The 25,497-nt window shown below is 39.9% G+C and overlaps 1 protein-coding gene across 3 annotated transcripts in view; it reads left to right on the top strand.

The window, feature by feature from the left end:
- The window catches only part of RPS6KA6 (ribosomal protein S6 kinase A6), a 73,174-nt gene that overhangs the window by 28,164 nt on the left and 19,513 nt on the right, over window positions 1–25,497 (top strand). For all 3 annotated transcript variants that reach the window (XR_013347081.1, XM_077826060.1, XM_077826059.1), the window contains 10 exons: window positions 426–507; window positions 1,379–1,459; window positions 4,179–4,258; window positions 8,558–8,664; window positions 8,956–8,993; window positions 11,523–11,665; window positions 12,567–12,637; window positions 13,994–14,082; window positions 14,924–14,988; window positions 24,414–24,516. Coding sequence is in view for 2 of the 3 variants with exons in the window: in XM_077826060.1 (XP_077682186.1) it covers window positions 426–507; window positions 1,379–1,459; window positions 4,179–4,258; window positions 8,558–8,664; window positions 8,956–8,993; window positions 11,523–11,665; window positions 12,567–12,637; window positions 13,994–14,082; window positions 14,924–14,988; window positions 24,414–24,516 (859 nt within the window). In the remaining variant the exon portion in view is untranslated. The remainder of the gene's footprint in view (window positions 1–425; window positions 508–1,378; window positions 1,460–4,178; window positions 4,259–8,557; window positions 8,665–8,955; window positions 8,994–11,522; window positions 11,666–12,566; window positions 12,638–13,993; window positions 14,083–14,923; window positions 14,989–24,413; window positions 24,517–25,497) is intronic.

Below are 25,497 nucleotides of genomic sequence, written 5' to 3' on the forward strand. Positions count from 1 at the left end.
AGAAAAACTGAAGAGTGCCTAGAGCCCAGGTCTAGCTACTTCAGGAACCCTAGGGGTTTCTACCACCTGCAATCCGGTTGTGGAGGTGAGAGTGCAATTACTTTTGTTGCTCTGCCTGCACAGGTGTGCGTGTCCTAGCATCTGGTGCTCCTTCCTACATCCAACCAAAAGAAGATCTCGTAGTCCCTTACTGGATTTAATAATTGCTTTCTCAAAAAAATGGTGTACTGTGAAAACCTGCTGATTTTCTCTGCCCCTACCCCCATTATTTTAGTTTTTCCCTATGGAGGCTATGATTTGGTGCACAGTCTGTTCTCTTTTCCTCATACTAAAACAGACCATGATAACTTTTTGTTCAAACTAAATCACTGTTATATATAACAATTTTAGCAATAATTTGAAATATAAAATATTTTTTGGGTCAGGTTTTTCTTGTGAGGAAAATAATTGGTCCTGATGCTGAGCAGCTTTATGCAATGAAAGTATTGAAAAAAGCTTCTCTAAAAGGTAAGTGTGTTTTCTTTATAATGGTCTTGGAAAATACTTCCTGTGTTGAAGTCAGTATTGTAAATATTTTTGTATTAAATAGCCCTCTGTCTTAAACAAGCTGTTCCTTCAGTGAAGTCATAATTCTTTCTCTGGCATCAGTTTTTTTAATTAACCTTTTTGAGGCCATGCCTTAAGAATTTATTTCAAACCTGTCCTGATGTCTTCAGGTTTTTTTTAATATTAACCTTCTGTAAGTCCATTTAACATTTTTTTTTAATTACAACAAGAGAATTACAGATAAACAGTTTTCCTGTATTTTCCATGGTTCTAATTTGGTCAAAACTGTTCATTTGTCAAGTTTTGAGTCAACCCTGCTTTATTGGGGAAGTCAAAGTAAGCCAAATTATAAGGTGTTTCTGTCTTTACAAGACACATCACTGGACTCTACTCCACTGTGGGTTACATTTGGCATGAAGTGTTACTGCTAGAAAATCCAAAATATGATCTTAATAGACAATACATATTCACAGGGGGCAGAATCTAGAAGTTGAAATTAGCTGAAGGCTCCCCCCCCCCCCCCCCAAAAAAAACAAACAAAAAACCTGACCACCAAACAACCCAACCTTCCCCAACTTTTTTACGATTTTTGAAAAGAAACTTGCTAGATCACTAAATATAGCTGGATTTGTTGCAGAATTTAGAAAGGTTAAAATATATAGTGGTAAGAGGGAAAATGTAATATCTCAAAATAAAAAGAAATGATTTAAAGGGTAAATAAAGATTATTTTATATTTCTCTGGATATTTAGAACTTACTATCTATTCCTTCCTGTCCTACCTTCACTTTACTGAAATAGAGGATTATTTATTAGTATTCTGCTTTTTTTCAGTACGAGATCGAGTTCGTACAAAGATGGAGAGAGATATATTAGTAGAAGTAAATCATCCATTTATCGTCAAACTGCACTATGGTTGGTATTTTTGTTCTGTTGCCTATATATTTTTGGCAGGATTAGCATGTTAAGGGCATTAGTCATCTCTTTCTTAATAGTTGGAGTGGATTTGCTCTAAAACCTAGTTTTCATTAAGCACGTCAAATGTAATCTTCTTCTGCCTTATTTTTGTTAACAGTTATTGTAAGCAGGTACAGATAATGTGAAAGGTAGGCATAGATGACTAGTAATTTCTACCTTCCAGTATGTAACTAAGGACATTTTCTGGAAAAAAGTGACATTAACAGATAAACATCAATCCAGCCTTTCTGAAGCATTAATCTCTGCAGAGTTTAACAGAACCAGTATTTTCTGCCTTGAGAGGTTTGACTATACCCTCAGTTATGTAAACATTCCTTTTATAATTACAGAGCATATCTCAGTTTTCACTATTATGGTTACATCTCACTCTGTGTCAAAGTATCTGCCTAGTCCATTCTATACTGACAGCCTGTGCATGGTGTAGAGTCTTGTCATTTAGGCCTTTTGTCTGAGTTTTCTTCTGTAAGATATGAACACATCTTAAGGTGAATTGCAGACCTCTCAGGGATATATTTCTCTCATGTACGTGCATATCTGTTCCAATGTAGTTCAGATCAGGATAGTGCTTTTCCCAAGAGACTAAAGAGTACATTAAATAAAACATGCACGTGATCAATTTAACATACATTAAACAATTCCTAAGCACTTAATGAAGAAAACATAATTACCTTTTTATAATACTTTAAAAGCATATGATAGATTTATAAACAATTAACATCTTCACATAGTAAAATGGTAACATGCACATAAGAAAACATCTAAATAGACCATGTATAGTAAAAAAAAAAAAAAAAAAAAAAGATTCCCTTGTTAAGACTGAAGAATTAAAATATTTATCTTAATCTTTTTAAAAGAAATAGATTTTCATGACCTTTGAAAAGTTATCGGGCATGTATTATCGGGATCCTGACCTCTATATTATAGCCCTTTTTGGTCACTGGCTTTTGTTTTCCTCCGTTTTTGCTTCTTTATTTTCTCATTCACAGTCCATCAGACTCTCCCCACAATCCTATTTTTGTAAGTTTCATTAGACCTGAATTCTGCTGTTGGTCTTGTTGTTTCTCCACTGGCAGAGGTTTCAAGCACTGCCATCCTATGTCTTTAACTGGCTGAAATGCTTCTCTTCCTCACCCCACCTACTTCCAACTTGTTTTCTTTATAGGGAGAGACACAATCAACTTGAAATCCACTCAATTTAAAAAAAAGTTAAGCCTGGTTTCAGTTGTTATACCTCCCCCCAGTCAATTTTTATAGTATAATTTTCTTATTTAAAATATTTTTCTCCCTTGTTGCTGTAACAAACAAAAGTGGAAGTTGACTAACTTTATGGGGAAAAACCGAAACAGACTCTGCACAAAGTGCAGTCAAATGTAAACAAACGGGAGGGGAGGGGGAAAATGGTGCTTTTATCTTACCTTTCATTTAGTATTTTTTTTACCAACTGCAGGTAAAAAGCTTTTGACCAGAAGTGAAAAATGAATGTCCTTTTAGAATCTGATTGGCAGGCCCTGTTTAAAATGTATCACTAAGTTTAAAATGTAATTACTTGACTTTTAATGGGCAGTGCAAGGGGTTGGAGTAAGAGGCTTCTTGTGCTTCTCCCATTCACTGTACATATATATGAGCAAGTCACACAGAATCTGATCCCTTGTTCATTTTTCAATCGTACACCATTGCCACGGGGTCCACTTACTGCTAGTGGCTCCTCCTCGTGGCAGTCCTGGGGATTAGCTCTGCCCTCCTCTGGCGGTGTCCCTATCAGTCGTCTTTTCTCACCTTGAAGGCCCCTCTTGCTCCAGTAACCACAGCCTCTTCTTCGTGACTTGGTGCTTAATTGGTTGGTTGGGTCTGCCTGGCCTAATTCAACCTTCTCAGAACCGGAATGAGGAATACAACACCCCATCACAGTCATATAACATTTTCATTATTTTTGAATGCCTTTACTATTCTTAAGCTCCCCAAAGACTTCCTACAGCTTTTGGAAAATGTCCCACAGATACTGTTTTTCCATTTTTAAAACCAATACTTTGTAATAATTTAGGTACAATAATATTAGTCCAATATAAAAACTGAGACTGGCACACCAGTGGGTGTGGTGGTGCGTGGATGACTTGTTTGAATTCTGAAACTCTTAATTTTTCAAATTGTTGTGTTAGGTCCTAACAACTTGTGAGCAAATTTTATTATAGTAGAACCTCATTAATTCCCATATCAATAATTAAAAACATAATTATTGTACAAATACTGGGGGGGGGTCTCCCCATGCTTAGCAAAGATGTAATAGAACGGCAGTGCTGTAGTGAGATCTCTTGTCACTAACACTTTGTAATATATTAGTAATGGTTACTTTTTGCAAACTTCCCTGCACAAAGTATTAACAAAATGAATAAAACTAAATTACATTTCTCAAATAAATGAATATAGTACATTTTGATGCAGTATTCGTGTGGTGTTAATTATTCAGGTTAGTTCACAGATTTCAGTAGCTCATATGAGGCTCTCATGCCTAATTGAATTACCTCAGTTCAGAAGCAACTGCTCTATTACGCTAAAATAAAAGCCGTAAAAAAGTATTATAGAATGCCTGAGTATTGTGTCTAATTTCACCATTGTCATATAAAACTATCCATTAAGTTTTGTGATGTTTTAAAATCAGCCTTTCAGACCGAAGGGAAGCTATATTTAATATTGGATTTTCTCAGGGGAGGAGATGTATTCACGCGATTATCCAAAGAGGTAAGTACCTACATTTTAACTGAATACAATAGTAAAAATTGGTTCAAAGACGCAAAGAAATTAGAGCTGGAAAATGACATCCTTGTTAACCCCCTACCAATATTGGATTGTTCCTTTTGTCTTTTTCTCTAATTCTTGACCCATTTGTTTTTAGGAGCTCAGTTGAACTTTCACTTTTATATATATATATAAAAGTGAAAGTTCAACTGAGCTCCTAAAATATATATATATTATAATAATATCCATCCCTTGGGACGATATTCCATCGCTTAAGAAACCTCAGTGTCAAACTTTTACTGATAATTGGCCTAAAATTTCTTTTTTGTACCTCCCCATACCAAATTCTCTAATCTAAAAGTGGTCTTGTTGCATAAAGACCTAGTTGAAGTAAATCAGGTTTATATAATAAAGAACACAGGTGTGATTAGAGTTTGATGTCAGTTTAGCTGCCCCTGAGTCTGTTGAATCATTTTAGTGTTTAGTTTCTTGAATGGAATATTTTTTTTCTAGGTAAAATACTTTTCTCCCCCCTCCTTCCCCCCCCCCCCCAATTTTGGAGAAATCACAACCTTGATTGACAGCTCACTATTGTTTGTTTGGGGAGGAATGCTAATTGTGCTACTCTGATGACATGTCTTTAAATCTGTCAGTCTGTGAAATTGCATGTGGACTATAATGGTATTTGTAATATTCCAAGCTAAGAAATATTCTGTTTTTCAAAACTTTTCTGTAAAAAATCTAGGTGTTGAATTAAACTTTTGAAAATATCTTCATAATGAGAGTTTTTAGTGCTTCATAAATTTCACGAGTCTGTTTCTCATTTTAAATCTACTTCCATATGATTTCAAGACATTCCTTTTGATAATGTCTAACAGAGGACATTGTCTAAAATTGGGCAAACTAGCTGGCTGACTTTGATGTGAAATAGATTGTCAGTAGTTGTTTCAAATTAGTATCGTTAAGCTTTAAGAACCAATGAGCTGGATTTTCTCAGTGCATCTGTTTCCTAAAGTCAAGCTACATATTGAGGATGGGTCAGGGAACATATACCTAGTATATACCCTAAAATTACATTGAACTTGTTTTATTAGCTTGCAATAGTGATCTTTCAGTATTTCACAACTAAACTCAATGTAAATATCCTGTAGCTGTGCTATGAAAATATTGAGAGAGTTGTCTATTTGTAGGAGTCAGCAGACCTGTTAAGAATTAATGAGGCATAAACCAGGAAAGTGGTCAATCTCTATTTCCATTTGATCTGAGATGTCTCCCTTAAGAAATCTCAGTATAATAGGAAATGACTTCAGGTCTTGTTGTGATAGTGCAGCTAGAATATACGGATCCTCCAAAATAGACACTTAAATGAAGGGTGCAAATCTGGCTGTAAAAATATTGGCTGGGTATCTGAAAAAGAGAGAAATCTCTCTTTTAGGAGTAAAGAAATAAGCAATAATTTTGAGGTCACTTATTACTCAAGTTTATATTTGGTTTTCAACAAACTTCAGATTATTTCTAAAGTACCATGATTTTTTAAAACTTTTAATTTTGTATATTAAAAAACACCTGATGTTTTCTATAAAGAAAACACAATAGTTTTAAAAACACTGTTTTCTATTGCAATACCACATGGCAATGGAAAGTGAATGACCCAGGCCAATGGGCGGGGGGGTCGGTTCCTAGGGCCACTTGAAACCATCCCACACATGGATTATCAGGCATATTTGAAATTGTTTTTGAATGTTTAGCTGTTAATAAGATATTTAAGTGTTAATTTTGGTCTTTAAAATTCTAACGTATGGGACTTTTTCCGCTGCAATGCAGAAAATGTCTGATATCCATCCAATAAAGCACTTTTACTGCAGCTTTCCCTTCAGAAGTAAAACTTAATGCAATTTGTTTTTACCACATTTAATTTGGGGGGAAAATCGTATTTAAAATGAATTTGTGCAATCTTGTTAGGTTGCAAAGTAATAATTAGAATAATTGTATTTGGAGATTTGGAAACTTCCCTTGTGTCTTTGGACTGTAACAGTCATTTTTGTTCATTGTACTTCATTCTTAATTCATTCTTTTATTATTTCTGTTGCATATAACTTTGACATGACAAACTACAGCAATACCTGTGCGCTGTGCAAATTAGGAATATTTCTTAATCTTGAGCAGAGCTGTTCAGCAATAAGAGTACATCTTGTATTCATAGTTCCAAATGTTGATGTATATTACTAAGCTTAATCAACACCGTTTATACAAGACTAACTAGTCCTATATAAGGAGACTAAATGAACAAAGTTTCTACGCTCCTTTCGTACTCTCAATGATTTCAGCAAATGGAGAATAGTTCATCTTGGAATATAATTTGAGGTTTTAAAGACCTAAAAAAAATATTCTAAGAATATAGACCTCCAAAATGCTTGAAGTTATTACTGGTTATGTTATAATTTCCTCAGATAATGATTGTCTGTGTGGCCATATGGTACCAGCATGTTAAAATGGTAAAATAATGTGTAACTAAGTGAAGAAAGGTGAGTGAAAGGAACAGCAAGTAGTGAGAGCAGAAGGGAGAACTCACTCTGTTACTGAGGGCAAATATATTTTTCTCAGTCCTGGTTAGGCCCCAGTCAGGCAGGGTCAACCAGCTAGCGTACATGGCATAGGTAAAGCAATGCTTTATCTGTACCCCACATATGTGACTAGTTGTTCCTTATTTTATTTAACTAACTCCCTCCATCTCCCTGCTTCTTGTCTAGGCACTACTAACCTCCCCTGGTGTAACATTTGGCTAGATACAATTGAATATGTGTTCAAGTCTCCTGGGTTATATGTGGCATTTAGAGTGTGAATTTCTTGTCTAATAGGCCAAGTTGCACAAAGTGAACAGAGATGATCATTTGAGAATCCCACCGCCTCCTCCACCCCATCCCCTGTGATGCAGTGGAGAATCATGGCCATTGAAATAGTTCTCCCCCAGACTAATTTCTGTCTGTGCAGAGACTGTCTAAATGGTGTGCATACAAAATATAAACCTATTACAGTATTACCAAAGCATTTGAAAATGATATATCCAGAGAGTGAGAAAGGGAGGCTGGAGGAAGAGCGACACAGATACACACAAATAAATTTGTGTGTGTGTGAGAGAGAGAGCTTTTTTCTACGACTAGTTGGGCTACAAACTTGTTTTTAAATGAAAGCTGAGATTTTCACATAATCTCCTGACTCGAGGAGCCAGGGCTTTGAGAAGAACAACAAATACCATGAGACTTAATATCATGAGTTGTCAACACTGCTGCTGTGATTTTTTGCGCAAGTTAAATACCTGAAAGTCTTAGAATGTATTGAAGCAGGTCTAGAATAAGGAGAGTGAATAATCTCTGGGCTGCTAGAGAACATCTCTACTTCTGTTACACCAAAGAGAGGAGAAGGGGGTGGTGTGGGGAGGAATATGTAGAGACATTGCCCTAACATCCTTGGCTCTTTTACATGAAAAGCCATGGTGATAAGGGAGAGAGGCAGGCAAACTAAAGAAGAAAATTCCTGGATCTCATTTTTTTTCCCATTGACAAAATACAACAAAACGTAAAGATGTACCGTTGCTGTTCAGCCCAACCTTGTAGCAAAATGTTCAAACCCCCCCTCCAAAAAAGGGAGCAGAAAAGGTTTGAATGCATCTCTGTTCATGTAAATGATGTGCAGATTCTGTCCACTCTTCAACCTCGTTCACCTCAGTGAAGTATGAACTTAACTTTAGGAACAAGCAGTTCCTTTTTTAGAAGGAAACTTAATAAGTCTTAATAGTGTTAACATCACTCAATTGAAAACTATAAAATGGAAATATAAAATTTTAATGTTACAATTACACATCCTGTATATTTTATACTATTGTAAGCAATAGTACATCAAACTACATGTTAAACTGGAAAAACAGGAATAGGAAATGCTCTGTATAGGGCACTGTGGCTGAATGAATACTGGTAAACCAGCAAGGCAGATACAAAAGTTAACTTTCCTTTAATTATGCTACCTTACAGTTGCAATAATATTTATTTTTACTTTTAATTCTTTAAGAGCTGGATTGTGAGGAACACTAAAATAATTTCAGGGTTAGATCTACAGAAAACTTCATAGTCTATAGTTTATTCTTGCATATCATCTGTATTAAGTGAAATTGTCTCCTGAGAATTTGTGAAATGTAGTAGTTATGAGAAATATTTGAATTTAGGGAAGCAGAAGAACTGTCTGTTTTTAGATTGCAGTATTAGAAACTGACAAGATCTGAAGGTAAATCTATACAGTTCTTATTAGGTTATGTTTACAGAGGAAGATGTGAAATTCTACCTCGCAGAACTGGCCCTTGCTTTGGATCATCTACACAGCTTGGGGATTGTATACAGGGATCTGAAGCCAGAAAAGTAAAGTAAAATTTATTTTATCCACTATTACATGTATTTTGTTTAATTGCTTCTTTGCATTTTCATTATACATCTCTATAATTCTATAAAAATGGAGTAAAATATGTTTTTATAAGCTATATGTATTGGGTTTAATAGTTAAATATATGCACTGATTGCAATATAATGTACAGAGTTCTTAAATTAAAGATTGGGAGATTGGTTGAGATCTGTCTTTAGCTACTATGTTTAAATTGTTATATATAAATATTCCTGTTACGTGTATTGGTGAATGTGAATTTTAATTTTCAGCATTTTGCTTGATGAAGCAGGACATATCAAGTTAACAGGTAGGTAAAATTTAATAGTATAGCTCTTAAATATTTTCATGAAATTACAAATATTTTAATGAAATTAGGTATTTTAGTGTGGAGTTGCATTTCTTGTATAACAATCTTGATATACCAGTACTTAATTTAACAGTTTTTTAAATTAACTGATATAGCCCTAGATTGTGCAGTCTGATCTACATTAGCAGACTATTATGCCTCGGCAGAATCCCATTGAAGTTAGTGTGACTCCACGTGAGTGAGATCTTCCCGCGTGGATTAGATGGCAGGATTGGAGCCATCGTATTTATGTTAAACCTAAAACCACTATAAAGGTTAATTTCTGTGGGTAAAGTGGTTGTAGAAATTAATGTTTATAAAATAGACATTGAAAGCTACTTCATTTTTAAAAATAAGGTAAATAAATTCAGATGACGCTTCATCAATAACAGAAATAAACTACTGTTCAGGTTTAAGTGGCTTATATGATGGTTGATTATAAAATGTCTCTTTATCTGAAGATCAACAGCTAATGCGATTGAGCAAGGCAGAGGTTCAGCAAAGCTGAAATGTCAATATGCTGACTCGGTCTTTTAAGGAAGATAAAGATTTAGTGCAGACAACATGTTCTTTAAAAAATATAAAATGTGATTTCAGAAATTATAGTCTAAGCAGTTTAAAATCAAAGGTGTAGAAAAATTCTGTATTACAAGAAAAAATAATGCTATTTTCTTTTGGAAAATTAAAGTTCACCAACAAGACTTGCATTATAAACATTGGGATAAGTACAAAGTGTGAACTAGTTTACTCTTAAATTATATTACCATATTAAAATTATAGTAAAGTAACCATTTTGATTATATCATGAAGTTCACTATATGCTGTGCTGTATAAATATTAACAGCTATTAGAATCACCTTGCAAGATTAAAAAGAGATTCATTATTTAAACTCTCATCCATTTAGTGCAATGTACACAATATACACAATAGTTTTACTTGTAATCTTTTATTGTTTCTGATAGAACTTTTAGCCAAATGGGCTTTGCTTAGATTACAGAATTACTGGATATTCATTATTTAAAAGCACTACAGGATGTGTTTTTGTTTCAGACTTGCTTTAGACTCTTAGGCAACAACAGGGATTTGAATCCCTATACAATATTATTGATTTCTGGATACCATTCTCTTGGACTCCTTCAGCCTCTGAGCGGTTTTCTCTCTTGCTTTCTGCTTCTCTTGAAATGCCCAGTTGAGGGATTTAATTTAGATTAACTTCTCCTTCCAGACCACATTTAAACACCTTAGCCATTTGGGGCTTTCACAGTGCAGGGACTAGTGGGAAAGTGGGGTCGGGAGGGTGGGGGGTAGTGAGAAATCAGGGTTACAAGATTATATTGTTTTGCAGGGTACATCAATACTTAAATTCAGTTTCAACTTGGGTCCAAAGGAAAAAACCTCTTGTAATTCTTTGAGGCTTTGTTTTCCCATCAGCATTTTGAAGCTGCTTGTAAGGCAGCTTTTTGAATGAACAAGCACTTATAAAATTCCATTTTCCTTCTTACAATGGAAAGGAGAACTGAGAGGTGTGCTTGATATAAACAAGTCTGACTTTGGCAAACTTATATATATCTGGAGTAGTAAACCCCTGGTGTAGACGGTGGTATGTCAACAGAAGAATTCTTCTTTTGACCTAGCTACTGCCTCTCAGGGATGTGGATTACCTATGCTGATGGGAGACTCTCTCCTGTCAGCGAAGGGAGCGTCTACACTGCAGTGGTGTAACTGTGCCGCTGTAGCATTTTTAAGTGTAGAAATACCTTAAGTCTGATTTTTACATAAGCTGTTTTCGTAAGTTAAGGCCGTGACTACACCAGCAGTTACGTCGGCAAGACTTTTATTGCTTAGTGGTGTGAAAAAAAACACCCCTTGGAGCGACATAAGTTTTGCCGGCATAAGCGCTCATATGCACAACGCTGTGTCGGTGGAAGACACTCTTCTGCTGACATAGCTGCCACCGCGGGTTGGGCTGGTTTCATTATGTTGTCGGGAGAGCTCTCTGCCCTTGGGATAATGAGACTACATGAGGGCTCTTACAGCGGCACATCTATATTAGTACAGCTGTGCCACTGCAAGCTTGTAAGTATAGACATGGCCTTTGTAGTTTGGTGTTTTCTATGATGAAGCATTCTCATTTAAATCTAGTTTTTCCATCCTATACAGCAAGCAGCAAAGTCTCAGCAAATAAGAAAAATAAATGCAGAACCTTTCATAATTTTAAGGTTCTAAATATGTAAAGTTTTAAATACCTAATTGCAGAAAAACTAAGCAACATAATGGTCGCTGAGACTTTCAGTTCACTTGTTCCTGGCACAGTACAATAGATTGTGTAATGCACTATTTAACTCTCATTCTCCAGTGAGCTTTAGGATTACCATTTCTTTATTCATAAACAGTCTTTGGTTGTGTGAATCCAAAATATAAAATTATTGTATAAAATATTGCTTTTAAAGTTCTTTACTAGATATATCTTTGTAATGCTGTTGTTGTAGACTTCGGACTCAGCAAAGAATCAGTAGATCAAGAAAAGAAGGCCTACTCTTTCTGTGGTACTGTAGAATACATGGCACCTGAAGTAGTAAACAGGCGAGGCCACAACCAGAGTGCCGATTGGTGGTCATTTGGTGTTCTTATGGTACTGTATGATTAATTGCATAATGTTGTTTGCAGTCAAATAGTCTGCATGCCTCCACAGAGTAATGTTAAATTTATTTAGAATAAACTGCCTAAATAGAATTAGGACGACTTTAGGTTGAGGGGAAGACCTGGGAGAAGCTGGTAACTAGATTACTACTGAAGAAACAGTAGTTTTGAAATAAGTCGAACCGTGACTTGTTTAGACCTTAAAGGAAATGCATACCTCTAAGGATTATTAACATATACGTGACTTTGTAGCAGTCCAGAACAATTTTATTCAGTCACTTTCCTAGGTTGTTGTAAGGCTTCAGTTGGAATGTTTCTTTGACATATAGCTTATTAGTAAAAAACAAAAAAACTGAGTTTGACAAAGCATTCCTTTAAAAAAAAATGTTTAACAGCAAGCCTGTTGAATGAACAACACAGAAAAGTGGAATACACCAGTAATACTAATATATGTGCCGTTGTGGATGCTAAATTGTTACACCATTAGCATTTGTACTTAGGAGGAAAAATAAAAACCAAATTTTTGATTACTTTTTTATGGTGTAGCAGTACGTGACTTCAGGGAGAATTCCATTTGACTCCTCAAGTAGCTTTTGAATTATGGTCCCTGAACCACCATTAGTCTGTAAAGCCCTCCAAGGTGTTCTACATCATCTTTTTATCCCATCTTCTGTTGATATTGATTGTCATGTAAATTGCCTTTAAAGAGAAAATGTTTAACTTTTGGATATTTTAAAAATTAAAATTAGTATGTATTTGCTAATCACCCTGAAGACTTCTCAGGTCTTAGTGTGTGTAGTACAAGTGAAATACCATTTTAATTAAAATCTTGTAAGAGTACTTTTAAAAAAAAATTAACCACTTGATGTTGATTAAACATTTGTTCTTTTCAGTTTGAAATGCTTACTGGTACACTACCATTTCAAGGTAAAGATCGAAATGAAACTATGAATATGATACTAAAGTAAGTATTCTCTTTTTTTTAATAGAATTACCCTTGTTTTTGAAAGTAACCCAAAATGTAGCTATAGATATTATGCTTTAGCTTGTGTATTGTAGTTTGCTCATTTTCAGGATGTGAAATTATAAAATGTCAAACACAAAAGTAAGAATGTGGATACTGGAGAATATCTCTGAGGCTTAAAACTGTAAACATAAACTTGTGTGTGTGTAAAGTTAGTATTAAAAATAGGGGCAGTAAAGTACACTAGAGAGTTATTTGCCAACAACCTCTCTATATGCTGTTCGTCTGTGTTACGACATAGCTTATATAAAAACAAAACAACCTATTTTATACAGATTGTGTGTATGCTATTCTCTGTGTACAAGCGTGTGTATACACACACGTTCTGTATAAAATAGTTTAATCCATGTTGTAATAGTAAGACAAGTGTACAGTGGTGATTGGTAAACAAGTCCTAACTGTACACTCTTGCCACTCTTTAAATGAGGGAAGCAAGAATTTATTGCTTTTATGAGTAGTCAAAGGGTATCCTGCAGCTCATGTGGTTAGACTTCTGGGACTTTCTGGGGGGGGATGGGTGCTAAAGAAAAGGGGGTTTAGTCCTGACTCCATGGCAGCAGGGACTAAACCCTGTGTGTGGCTAATGTATAGCAGCATTGCTGCAGAAGATAGATTAGTTCACCACCTATTTCAGGATTTGTAGCAAAATGAATATGTGCATGTATAACATAATGTTACAATTCTGCCTAGAAATTTCAGGCTGAACTAGACACTTCGATTATTAAAAAAAATTGTTCAAATCACTAAAGTTGTTTTAAATTTAGTAATTGTCCTTACAAAATAATCTCCATTAAGTTGATCCCTTTGGCCTTCTCTAATGACTTTATGATCTAATTCTTGAGGCTTTTTCTGAGTGGAGGAATAAAAAGGTGACTTGTGGGGTTGTGTAGATTACAGGGGTCGTTTTGGCTCTTTCCAAGTGCCTTCAAAAGTTGGTTCTGGTAGGAAAGGATGAATGCTTCCTGTTTGTCGTATGCCAGCATGTTTGGATAGACTTAGGTCTCTTCAGGGATACACAACTTTTCAGTACTTTATGCAGCATTACTCTGAAGCAGCCTATTTGTTGAAAACCACTATGCCACACTATGTGCTTTTTTCTAAAAGTTTCTGGAATGGGTAGCTATTTTAATATTTATATTCAATTTGAAATCTCGTTCACACAATTCCACTGTCTTGTGAAACTCATTGACAGATCTGATGGCAGAGTTTCTTACCCTCAGTTTAATGAGTCCATCTAGAGCGTTTTTAGCAAAACATGCTTTTTGAAGTCATAATTTCTTCATTGTCTTTCTCCAGAGCAAAGCTTGGAATGCCACAATTCCTTAGCCCTGAAGCGCAAAGCCTTCTAAGGATGCTGTTTAAAAGGAACCCATCAAACAGATTAGGTAATGTGATCTTGTTTTGGTTGGTTCTTTTTGACCTGGATCTTGAAGTAAAACCATCTACAGCATAACTTGTGAACTTGTGAAGCTTCACTGAATAGCCATATCAGTTCTTGGTTATTCAACAGTCTTAATTTTCTCATTTTCTTGAGTTTGCAGTATGGCTTGAGTTCTGGGTTTGGCTCACCTGAGTAAATGACAGAGGAAGGTCAGCAGGCCATCACTCAGGAAAAAAGTAGCCTTTCTCTTATTTTAGCTCCCTCAATATGCCTGTCTGTGTCTTATTTTAACTTCCTGTTTTTGCTGGCAGCCCTCCACAGGTGCATGGAACAGTGGCTTATCAGACCATCCAAATGGCTGTAATTCTGGAGTAAAAACTAGATATTAAGTTGCCAAACAAAAAATCAGGAAGCAGATTGGAAAATGCTGTTATACTCCCCCAACCATAGTCTCCAATTACTTGTTTGGAGGTTTAATATTAAATTAGTGACTTGCAGGGAAGTACTCCTGATTCTTTGTAAACTGATGTAAAGATGCCCTGTGAGGAGGGCTCCTATATATTTCCAAAAGAAGCAAACAAAGCACAAGTCCAGTTTTTTCCTTTTTCCAGGTTCCCTTTTAACGTGATTGTTTTTCTTCAACGTGTGTGAATTCTACTAGCTATACGCCAGTCTGTTCTCAGTCAAATATCTTGCTTGGAAACGCTAACCTTAGGCAGTATTCCATGAATAAGTGATTCCATGCAGTTTTCTAAGAAACCAAGTGACTAACTTTTTAATGCAATTTTGTTTAGAGATTTTTACACTGAATCTGGTTTTGTCACTTTCGTTCCCTTTAATTACAGGAGCCGGTTCCGATGGAGTTGAAGAAATCAAGAGACATCCTTTTTTTTCAACAGTTGATTGGAATGTAAGTACAAAACAGTTTAATTTCAAAGCCATTTTTAGTTTTGCTACAACATTTTGCAATGTCTCTGTAAATTGCAAGGTAATTAAACAGGATATACTAAACAAATGAGACTTCTGACTATAGTATTCTGAGACTGTATTTCTCCTCATTGCTGTACAGTATTTATTGAGGGTCTCACTAAAATTTTAAAACACACATTAACATTTTTAATAGTGATTAGAATTGCAACATTCTAAATCTTAAAATACCAAATAAAACTCCTTCAAAATGACTAAGAGGGGAGAGGTACAAAAATTCGAGTCCTTTGTGTCATTGTAAGCCCAAGATAGATGCCTGTGTTCAGGAGACTGGATTCTTTTGAATAGCAGTGTTTGTCAGGGCTGTGCATGCATACTGTGCCTCCTTGTGCTCTTGTGTGAAGCCATAAAAGGCAGTGCGGCCACAGTTCTCCCTCAGTTCCCTACTACTGCCAGTGAGCGTCCAACCCACTACATCCTCTGAATGTCAAACTTGTCCTTTTCCTAACTAGTTTGTTAAGGAGAATTGATCTTCACCCTTTTTATCTCGTTTTCTTTAATTTGAATATTCCAATAAAAAAGACATTCTACCTGCCCGCCCCCCCCCCCCATGGAGTCTAAATAGTCATGTTTCAAACCCTGCCTCTCTTGTCATAGCTTCATCCCCTCACTGACAGGCATAGATTACTACGTCTTTTGCCTAGGGGACAGCCATATCCCAGACAGGTGTTGAGTGTGCTGATTGCTTTCCTCCAAGACCCACGAGTCCAGAGACACACAGTTCTAGTTACATCTGCTTGAGCAATCCATGCAGGTCATTTTAGACCTAGAAGAAACAATCACCATCAAGATGGAGGTTCAAGGCTGCTTTGGCCAGCACTCCATCATGTAGAGGGATGCCTCTGTTTCCTGAGATCAGGTAGAGATAGAAAGGCGGGGAAGAGGACATTGTTGAAACTGGGGCTAGCAACTTCAACAACACCTATGCCATGCTGACAGAAGAAGAGAAGCTGAAGCATAATTTCATGTGGAGCATAAATGCATCTCCAAACAATACTGGGGCCATCCTACAAGGACAGAAACCATCACTTCTCCAAGGATGGAAGCTCTAAGTCCTCCACCTTCGTGGAAACAGCATAAGGTACAGGACCCCAATACTTGTGTTGATGCCCACAACCAAGCCATGTTATGCCCTTGTAGAACCCCCTATATCTCTTGCTCCTGAGTGTTGACTGATACCCTCCCTGGCCAGCTTCAGAGAGCATATTATAGAGCTTATTGCAAACATATGTGGCCTTGTTACTTTGTCTAGGAGTCATAGAAGAGAAATTGCGGGAATACAGGGGATGAGGCATCTACTCTTGATATTTCCTTATCCTGAAGAAGAGGTCTTAGTCGTATCCTACACTTGAGGAGATTGAACAAATACATACACTGGTGCCCCATATGCAGGATGCTAACTCTTGCCTCTGCCATTCCATCCATGTAGGCTCAGGACTGGTTTGTGGCTCTCGACTTGCAGGACTCATACTTCCACATAGCCATCCGTCTGGCCAACAGGAAATAGCTGAGTGGGTCCAAATCGCTGTCAGTACCAAGTGTTGGATCTAGCTAAGCACCCCCTGTTGGTCACTCATGCTGTGAGCAACCACCTCACTGTATCCCATATACTTTCCACCTTTGGAGTTTGAACTGTTGAAACATTCCCCTGGATGTGTGGTCTCTGAGCACACAGTTGGTGTGTAGCACCTCTGTTTAGCACACTCTCCTCAGCTGAAACCTCCTGGTACAATTGCCTCACCCCTGGGACCAGTGCTGATATCTCAAACTGTCCTGTAGCTTAAACACACTCTCACAGAACTCCAGGCACATGGGTGTTCTGGTCCATAAACTAACTGTTCAGGGGCTTGTGATATGTGTAATACAACACACACTGTCAGACCTTGCACAGGATTGTAAACAGCCATCGCTCCTTCTTTATTAACACAAGAAATGCATAGATCTATTTAAAAAAAAAAAGAAAAGAAAAGAAACACATTTCGCTGACTCAGTTTCCTCGTCACTCTGCAGCATTTTTTGGGCTTGGGTTTGAATCCTCTAGAGGTGTCCGAGGGACCCTTCTGCTGCAGCTCATGGCTTGGTTTCTTAACCAGAGAGCCCCTCTCTATCCAGGTCACCTTGCTTTGACTTGTTTGGTCCTACAGCTAAACTGGGCTCCCTGCCATGCAAGCATGCTCATCTCTGCTCTTCTCCTGCCCAAAACTTCCAGCGTGGTTCTGAGTCATCTCCTGTGACCCAGCTCGTCTCTGTGGTTTTTAAAGGTTAGCATCAACACCTTGATTTCTTTGTCCTGTGTTTGGGGATTTTCCACTTTCCAAACACCAGCCCCCTGCAGAAGGGTAGGGAAAAATTGGTTGTCTTGTGCTCCAGCTAATCCATTGTCCCAAGATGCTTTTATCAGAATATGCAGTCATTGAGTTCTAATGACCCCCTTTTGTTCCTGGTATGGGAGGGATGTGATTCAGCCCTTGTCAGCAAAGGTGGAATCCACATACACAGAAGTTTTCATAGTAACAACTTCATAATGTCTGCCAGAATTTCTTAAGGTGTACAGATAGATTCCCGAAATTTGCACACAAGTTACTGCCATTCAACTCTGAGAGTTGACTTGTGGCGCTGAGAGTTTTCACAAAATGGTGGTTGGCGATGGTAGCGGCGCATCTGAGGAGACAGGTCATCCACATTTACCTGTACCTGGACAACTGGCTGAGAAGAGGCAAGTCTCAGTAGGAGAAGGTGGCAAGTCTAGAAGATGCACTCTTCTTGTTTGCGTGGTTGGGCTTCCTTGTGAAGAATGAAAAATCATCTTACTCCTTTGCAGATAAGTGTTCATAGGAGTTATGATCAACTCTTGGTAAGAGAGAGCAGACCTCTCAGAGGTTAGAATCCTGTTATGCAATCACTGCTTCTTGAGATAAAATCAAACATGACAGTACAGACTTGCCTTAGGGTGTTAGGTCATATGTCAGCATGTGTGTCCATGGTGCTGCTTCTCAGACTTTACCTGGGGCCCTTATAGCTTTGGTTCAGGATAGTCTCTCCCTCTGTGTAACAGCAGATGGACAAGGAGGTCTCTGTGCCACTTCGTGTCCTTGTAGACTTGACGTGGTACCTAGAACCTGAAAAAAGAGGAATATTCACATCCCTCTCACCCCAAAAAGGAATTTTAATTATGAGTGCATCAGGGACAGGCTGGGGAGCCCACCTGGACCACGTGCAAATGCAAGGCCCCTGGTTCCCAGAAGACATGGGACTTCACATAAGTCCTGGAACTCATTCGTCAGGCTAGCCTGTATGCCATTCCTATCTGTCCTCTGAAATTTCACAGTGCAGATTCTGACTGACAGCTCATCTGCAATCCACTGCATGTGAAAGCAGGAGGACCCTGCTGATTGCTCCTCTTCTGGAGACTGTCGGATTCTGGACACAATGCTACCAACATGAGATAACCCTGATGGGTCTTCATCTTCCAGGAGTCAGCAGTGACTCGGTTGGCTTATTTAGGAGACCATACATGACCAGTCAGTAGTGTCCCCTGCAAAGATCCATTGTAAAGAAGATATGCCAGTGTTATGGTAGGACAGGGTAGACCTGTTTTGCAACCAAGGACAATTCCATGTGTCAGAATTTCTGTTCCAAAGAAATTGGAGCCAGGGCTCGTTGCCAGATGTGTTCTTTCTGCAGTGGAATCCAGGCCTCCTTTTCACCTTTTGACTGATTTCTCCTGATGCTCAGCGTGATGTCCAAAATCAAGAGACAAAGCTACAGTCATTCTCATAGCTGCCTATTAGTTGAGGCAGTTTTGGTTGACAGACATGCTACAAATGTCTATTCAGACTCTGATCCAGATCCCAGACTGCGCAGACCTGATCTCACAGCACCGCAGATACTCCATCCACCTGAAGTTCCTGAGCTTGTTGGCCTTGATGTTGGCTGCTTAGGTACCATGGACAGGAATTGTTATAATAAGTCCAGGAGATCATGGTCTAGAGCAGGAGGATGTCTACCAGAAGGACTTATTTGTCAGAATGGAAGAAGTGCTCCATCTGGATGGCCCAACATGGCCTGGACTTTATACAGACTATTTGCTGCAATTAGAACCCTCTGGCCTTCCATTCAGCTCCATTAAGGTCCCCCTCGGAGCAATCTCTGCTTGCCATCTTCTCCCTCTGTATGGTATCTGAGTTCCTCACAGGCCTATCACATATTTACCCACCAGTCAAAGAACCTGCTCCTGCTGACATATCAGCATTGTCCACTTGAGGCTCAGGGGGTCCTTTGAGCCTTTTTCAGAATGCTCCTTGTTTCATCTCAATCTGAAGACAATCTTCCTGATATCACTTAGACCAGGAGAGTGAGTAAGGAGCTTCAAGCACTATTATGGCTGATCCTTCCTACGTGACATTCTATAGAGATGAGGTGGTATTGAAATGTCAACCTACATTCCTTCCCAAGGTGGTTTCAGAGTTCCCTCTGAATCAATCAGCTTCCCCCTCCCCCCAAGCCTCACTCTGCATTGGGAGAGAAGCTGCACATACTGGGCATTTCCAGAGTTTTGCTTCTCTATGCTTAGAAAAATAAATTGTTCAGGCTCTCTCTCTGTTTATTCCTGGGTGGACTTGGCCACCCCAAGGGTCAGGCCATCTCAACACAAAGAATATTTAAATGGATAATGCAGTGTATCACGCTGTGTTACAAATGACTGGTGCAGCTCTCCTGCCAAACATCAAGCCTCACTCCACTATTTGCTTATCCTCTGCCTACTTCAGAAATGTGTTAGTGTCAAAAGGTCGGCAAGGTGGCAACGTAGAACAACCTGCTGACTTCTGCCAAGCACTATACCTTGGACCTAGCTGCCAGAGCAGGTGCCAAGTTTGGAAGAGCAGTGCTACAAGTATGTTTGCGCTGATGGAAGGGATTTTTCTGTTGATGTAGGAGCACAATCTCCTCAAATGAGTTAGCTAAGTCAACAGAAGCCCTCTCCCATTGGCATAGTTGCATTTACACTGATCAGATGCAGTTTTTCATCCCCCTAACTCACATTGCTGTGATGATATAACCTTCAAGTGTAGACCAAGTCAGTCTGTATTCTACTGATGCAGCTGGAACGCCTCATTCTCACCATTGGGGGGGTGAGGGGGAAGTTCTCTATGCCAGTCAACCACAGGGGATCCATACTGACACATAGCTAAGAATGAACTGTTCCTTTATGTAACTGGTTCTTTGAGATGCTGTCAGTGTGAATCCTACAACCCACTTTTTGTCCCTGCTGTAGGAGTCCTCAGCTAATGCTGGCTTCAGGTTGCAAGGAAATTGAGGGAGAGTCACAGAAGCACTGCCCTTTATGCCCTCACAAAGGGAGGTGCGGGGTGCCTGTACGACTCAGGTGGACACAGCTATTCAGAAGACTCTTGTGCTCATGAGGGGCGTGTGCACCTAAAGTGGGATCCACGCTGATGACATGTCTAAGAACCCCAATTATTGTAGAGTAAGTAACTGTTCTTCAGTGGAGCTTTGTGAAAATGTCCTAAAAAAACTCACTTGTTCATTAGTATAAATATTAGAAGGAGAGTGGATGGGAAAGGAAATGAGGGTAGGAGAGAAGGTACTCAGAACACATTTATACCCTGTGAACAATTACTCCTCTGCCCGGGGTTCTTTCTTGTGGCTGGTGGTCCTTATGTTGCAGTTACTGTTCCATTTGCTCTCTTAGGCCGGTAAAGACTCCACAACATGCTGTCTTGCCTCAGTAATACTCCTCCTCACGGGTCAGTTTATTACTAAGCATAGCCCAACCAGTCCATAACCAAAAGTCCCAAAAGCTAGGTCATTTATCACCCCAGTCCATAGAATCCTTAAAACTCCAAACCATCTAGTCCATCGACAGTGCATGTACTATACTCTGGCATTTTCTAGCGCACCTGGGGTTTTCTTTGGTCTTCTCCTGTCTTTCTGCCATGAGAGCAGGAGCATAACCCAGCTCTTCCCAGCAGGTTCCCCCTCCCTCGCCTCTCTGCTGGGAGATCATCCTCACCAGGAGAGCATCCATTGGTCCCCCTGTTCAGTAACTCTCAAACAGGGCAGCAGGTAGGCCCTTCCACTGTTCCCCTGGTGCTCAGTCCACTGGTTCCAGCTTTGTACCATGGAAATGTCAGAGGGCAAACCCCTCTGCTGCTCCCCTGTCTCAGCCTTCTGTGGCTCTCAGTTCTGGCTGTCTGGCTTGAAAGTCAGACAACAATCCTCTGCTGCTCTCATGCCTTCAGCCTTTTTCCAGGAACCTCCTACAGCTTTCTTCATGGACCTCCTTCCTTTCTGATTCTTCCATAGTCCCAGATGTTGCCCCACCCTCATAATTGGCCAGATGAGAGCTCCTCCTATGATATAAGGAAGCTGGACATGCTTCTTTTAAAGGAGCTAGTCACCCACTCTCATCTTCTCCCTTGCACTTGTTAATATCTCACTCTCCTCTGGCTCTTCCCTTCATAATACAATCGTGTTTAGTCTCACATCTTAAAAAAAGCCCCATCCTTGACCCCACTTGCCTCCCCAGCTATCATTCTATCTCCTTTCCCCTTTTATCTCTAAACTCATTGAATGCAGTGTTTACAATTGCTGTCTGGAGTTCCTGTCCAATTCCATGCGAGGCCCTTTCTAATCTGGTTTCCATCCCTGGTACTCCTCTTGCTAAAGTCTCTATTGAACTTTTCTTTGCCCAAGCTCAGAACCAGTACTCCATCCTCATCCTCATTGACTTGTCAGACATGCTCTTCTTGAAATCTTGGCTTCTGTGACTGTCCTCTCCTGGTGCTCCTCCTCACCTCCCCTTTCAGCTTTCTGTGTGGGTTCCACAGGGCTCTGTCCTTGGTCCTTCTCTTCTCTCTCTACTTGTTATCTGGGTAATTTCATTTGCCCAAATTAACCTACGCTTTCCATGCTGCTGACTTATATATCTACGTCTTTGCTCCAGATCTTTTTCAGTTTGTCCAAACTAAAACTTCTGCCTCTTTTTGACACATCCTTGTGGATGTCTAGCTGTCAGACCAAGCTCAACATGGCTAAAATAGAGCTTTTAATCTCTGCTACCAAAACCCTCCCTGATGCCTTCTTTCTTGATTACTGTGGACAACGCCACTGTTCTGACTGTCTTACAGACCCATAACATCAGTATCTCTTCCATTTGGACCTCTCTAGGTCCTCACATCCAGGCTTTGTCTAAATCTTGAATGATACTTTCTGCATAACATCTCTAAAATACAGCCCTTTAAATCAGTGTTTGTATCTTTTTCTAAAAGGACATGCGCTAGTTCAAACAAGAAATAATGCAAGGAAGTCCTAAAGACCTGTTGTACAGGAGGTCAGACTAGATGATCACAGTGCTCTCTTCTGGCCTCATCTATGAATTCTTCCAACCCATCCACACAGCTAAATTCTCATCTCACATCTCAATTACTGCAGTATCCTTTTCCCTGGCCTTCACAAATGCAATCTTGCCCTGCTCATATGTATTCAGAATGCTGCTGCAAAATTTCCCTAGCTCGATGACTTAATCATATCACCTCCCTTCCCTGCCTTTTTTTGCATTCCTCTACTGGCTCCCCCTTCTCTGTCCCATCAAACATAAGCTGCTTGTCTTCACTTTTTCAAGGCCCTTCATGTCTTAACTCTACCTGTCATCTCTCCTTCACTACCAAGATGACAACTGCCATCTCCAATCAGCCCATGAGGCCAACTTCCAGTGCCCACTTGTTGAATTTTCAAACTAGTTCCTTTGTTCTTTCTCCCATGCTTCCCTTCATGCTTTGAAGGAGTGTCCTTGAACCGTGAAACATTATCCTCCTTAAAACTGTCCTTTTGCTGTGATGCCTACAAAAATCTTAACAGCTCGGCAGCTGGTGTGCTGAGACCACTGCCTATCATGCTGACTAATATTAACTTATTTCCCTGTACTCACCTGTCTCTGTCTGGCAGGTGCTATGGGAATACAAATATTAAATAGAGAAAAAAATCCTATTTTTATATACCGAGTAATAGGAAAATACATTTATACAGTAGCAAGAGGATTTCTATTGATAAGGAACTGAGATTTCTAAGGGAGCAGTATCTAGAACAGTTTTCAACCTGTGTCTGCAGACAACTGGGGGTCCACAGATTGATTTCCAAAGGGGTCCACACCTCCATTCAGAATTTTCTCCGGGGTCTGCAAATGAAAAAAGGTTGAAAACCACTGAGAAATTGCACTTTTACCTGAAAGTTTTGTACCTGCTTTTTTACAGTGTGCACTTTGCCTATTTGACAGCAGTTGGTGTGTAATCAGTTCTGGTTTGGTAATGGTCATTTTCACTTCCTGTGTCATGCACTGCTCTGGGTGAGCTCATGCATATTTTCCCCAAGCCCTGTGATAGTGGGCCTGGGATGACTTCTCTTCAGTGGATATTCCTGCACACAAGGACAGGGAGCAGTGGGAGTCTGGTGATGGTCAGGGAGTACCACCTGGCCAGGGTAGAGGCAGAAAGCCCCTACAATCCACTCAACCTTCCACAGGCCTCGACATACAAGGATGAAAACAGAGATGCTGAATGAGCCTCCTTTTTCTCTTCCCAAACCCTGAATAGGGCTGGGGAGTACCTGTTTGGGGTAATGCTTTACTACTGTACTGCTCATCAGGACGGAGAATGAGGAGCTGCCTTTCCACATTGTTCCCTTAAGGGACCTAAGAAAGACCTGGATTATTGTTTTAAGAGGTGGCAAATCCCCTCATCCCCTAAAGCAGGAAGAGCAAGACAGTAGGGAGAATCTCCTGCCCTAGGGATCCAGAATGGGAAAGTATGGGATAGATCCTCTCTCCCTCCTCTTGGGATTGGAGTGATATGGAGAACCTGGCTCCTTCCACAATAGCCAGAAACTGGGTTCCAGTTCTGGTATTTGGGGAATACACCACTGCCAGCCCATCTCCTTCTGAGGTAAGGATGAGTTGGTGGGGGCAATTGTATGCTGTTGTTTACTTAATAAGCTGGAAGGGGAGAGGCCTGGTGGGTAAGGTGTATACAGCGGAAGGAGCAGGGGAAAGCTTTGGTATATTCTTGTGCCTTTCTGACTCTAACTTCCCTGCTATGGCCCTTCAAATCAGGAGAGCAGAAAAATCTGAATAAATCTTTTTTAAAAAAGGATCAGCAATACATGTTTGTTTTGTGCCTGCTATTTTGAAGTGTGCTCTTTCAGAAAACTAAATCTTTTGAAAATAGATGAAAAACATTCTAGTGGTGGTCCTTTTAGGTTAGCAAAATATATAATATCTGTAAAGTAATTCTGAATTTTAGTTAAACTTCTTTTGTGGCTTTTCTGTTCCAGAAACTGTTCAGAAGAGAAATTCAGCCCCCATTTAAACCTGCTTCTGGTAAGCCAGAAGATACCTTCTGTTTTGATCCAGAATTCACAGCAAAAACCCCCAAAGGTAATGCATATATTTAGAAAATAACGAGTCAATATGATGATCTCATTGTATGGGGAGGGCTAAATTACATTGTTTGGTACCTGGGGGCTAGAGCTATAAAATTAGAGCCACTGATCTTGGGAGTTGGCACAAAGATGAAAGGCAAAAGCCGGTGTGCCGTACCGGGGGTAGATTGGCTTCTCCAGGCACAATTTAAAGGGTCTGCGGCTCCCAGCAGCAGCTAGAGCCCTCAGCCCTTTAAATTGCTGCCAGAGCCCTGCTGCTGGAGCCCTGGGGTAGTGGCGGCGGGGCTGGGGCGGAGATTTAAAGGGCCCGGGGTGGTAGCGGGGGCCGAGCCCTGGGCCCTTTAAATCGTCCCCGGACCCCACCGCCGCTTCCCCAGGGCTCCAGCAGGCTCCGGGGACGATTTAAAGGGCTTGGGGTGGTAGTGGCGGCCGGAGCCCGTCCCCCTGCTGCCAGAGCCCTGGGGAAGCGGTGGCGAGGCTCCCAGGACAATTTAAAGAGCCCAGGGCTCCAGCCGCCGCTACTGCCCAGGGCCCTTTAAACTGCTGACAGAGCTCCCGGCTGCCGCTGTTACCCTGGGGAGGGGGAAGGAGGCAGTTGCCGGTACAGGGTGGGCTGGGGCTGGCTCTGCCCCCCCCCAGCCCTGCCCCTTCCGCCCGAGGCCCCGCCCCTTCCGGGGGCCAGAGCCGGCCCCCGCCCAGCCCCATACCTGGAAGTTCTGAGACTTACTTTCACGCCTGTACCAATCATAGTGAAATCAGCTGTGGAATTGGGGTCATTTAGTGGATAGACAAGTGTGTTTTACTCTTGTCTCAATTTTACTTCCCTTCTCCATTTCTCTTGTTCCTGTTTTGGCCTTTATCTTTTTTTGATCCCCATTTTCTCCAGTGGTGGATTGACTTGAAATTGTAGAAAGGGGCCTGAAATCCAAATCTCCCTCCTCTCCCCCAAGTGACTCATAATTTCCCCCACCTAGCT

The sequence above is a fragment of the Eretmochelys imbricata genome, chromosome 9 (assembly GCF_965152235.1).
Source record: "Eretmochelys imbricata isolate rEreImb1 chromosome 9, rEreImb1.hap1, whole genome shotgun sequence".
NCBI lineage: Eukaryota > Metazoa > Chordata > Testudines > Cheloniidae > Eretmochelys > Eretmochelys imbricata.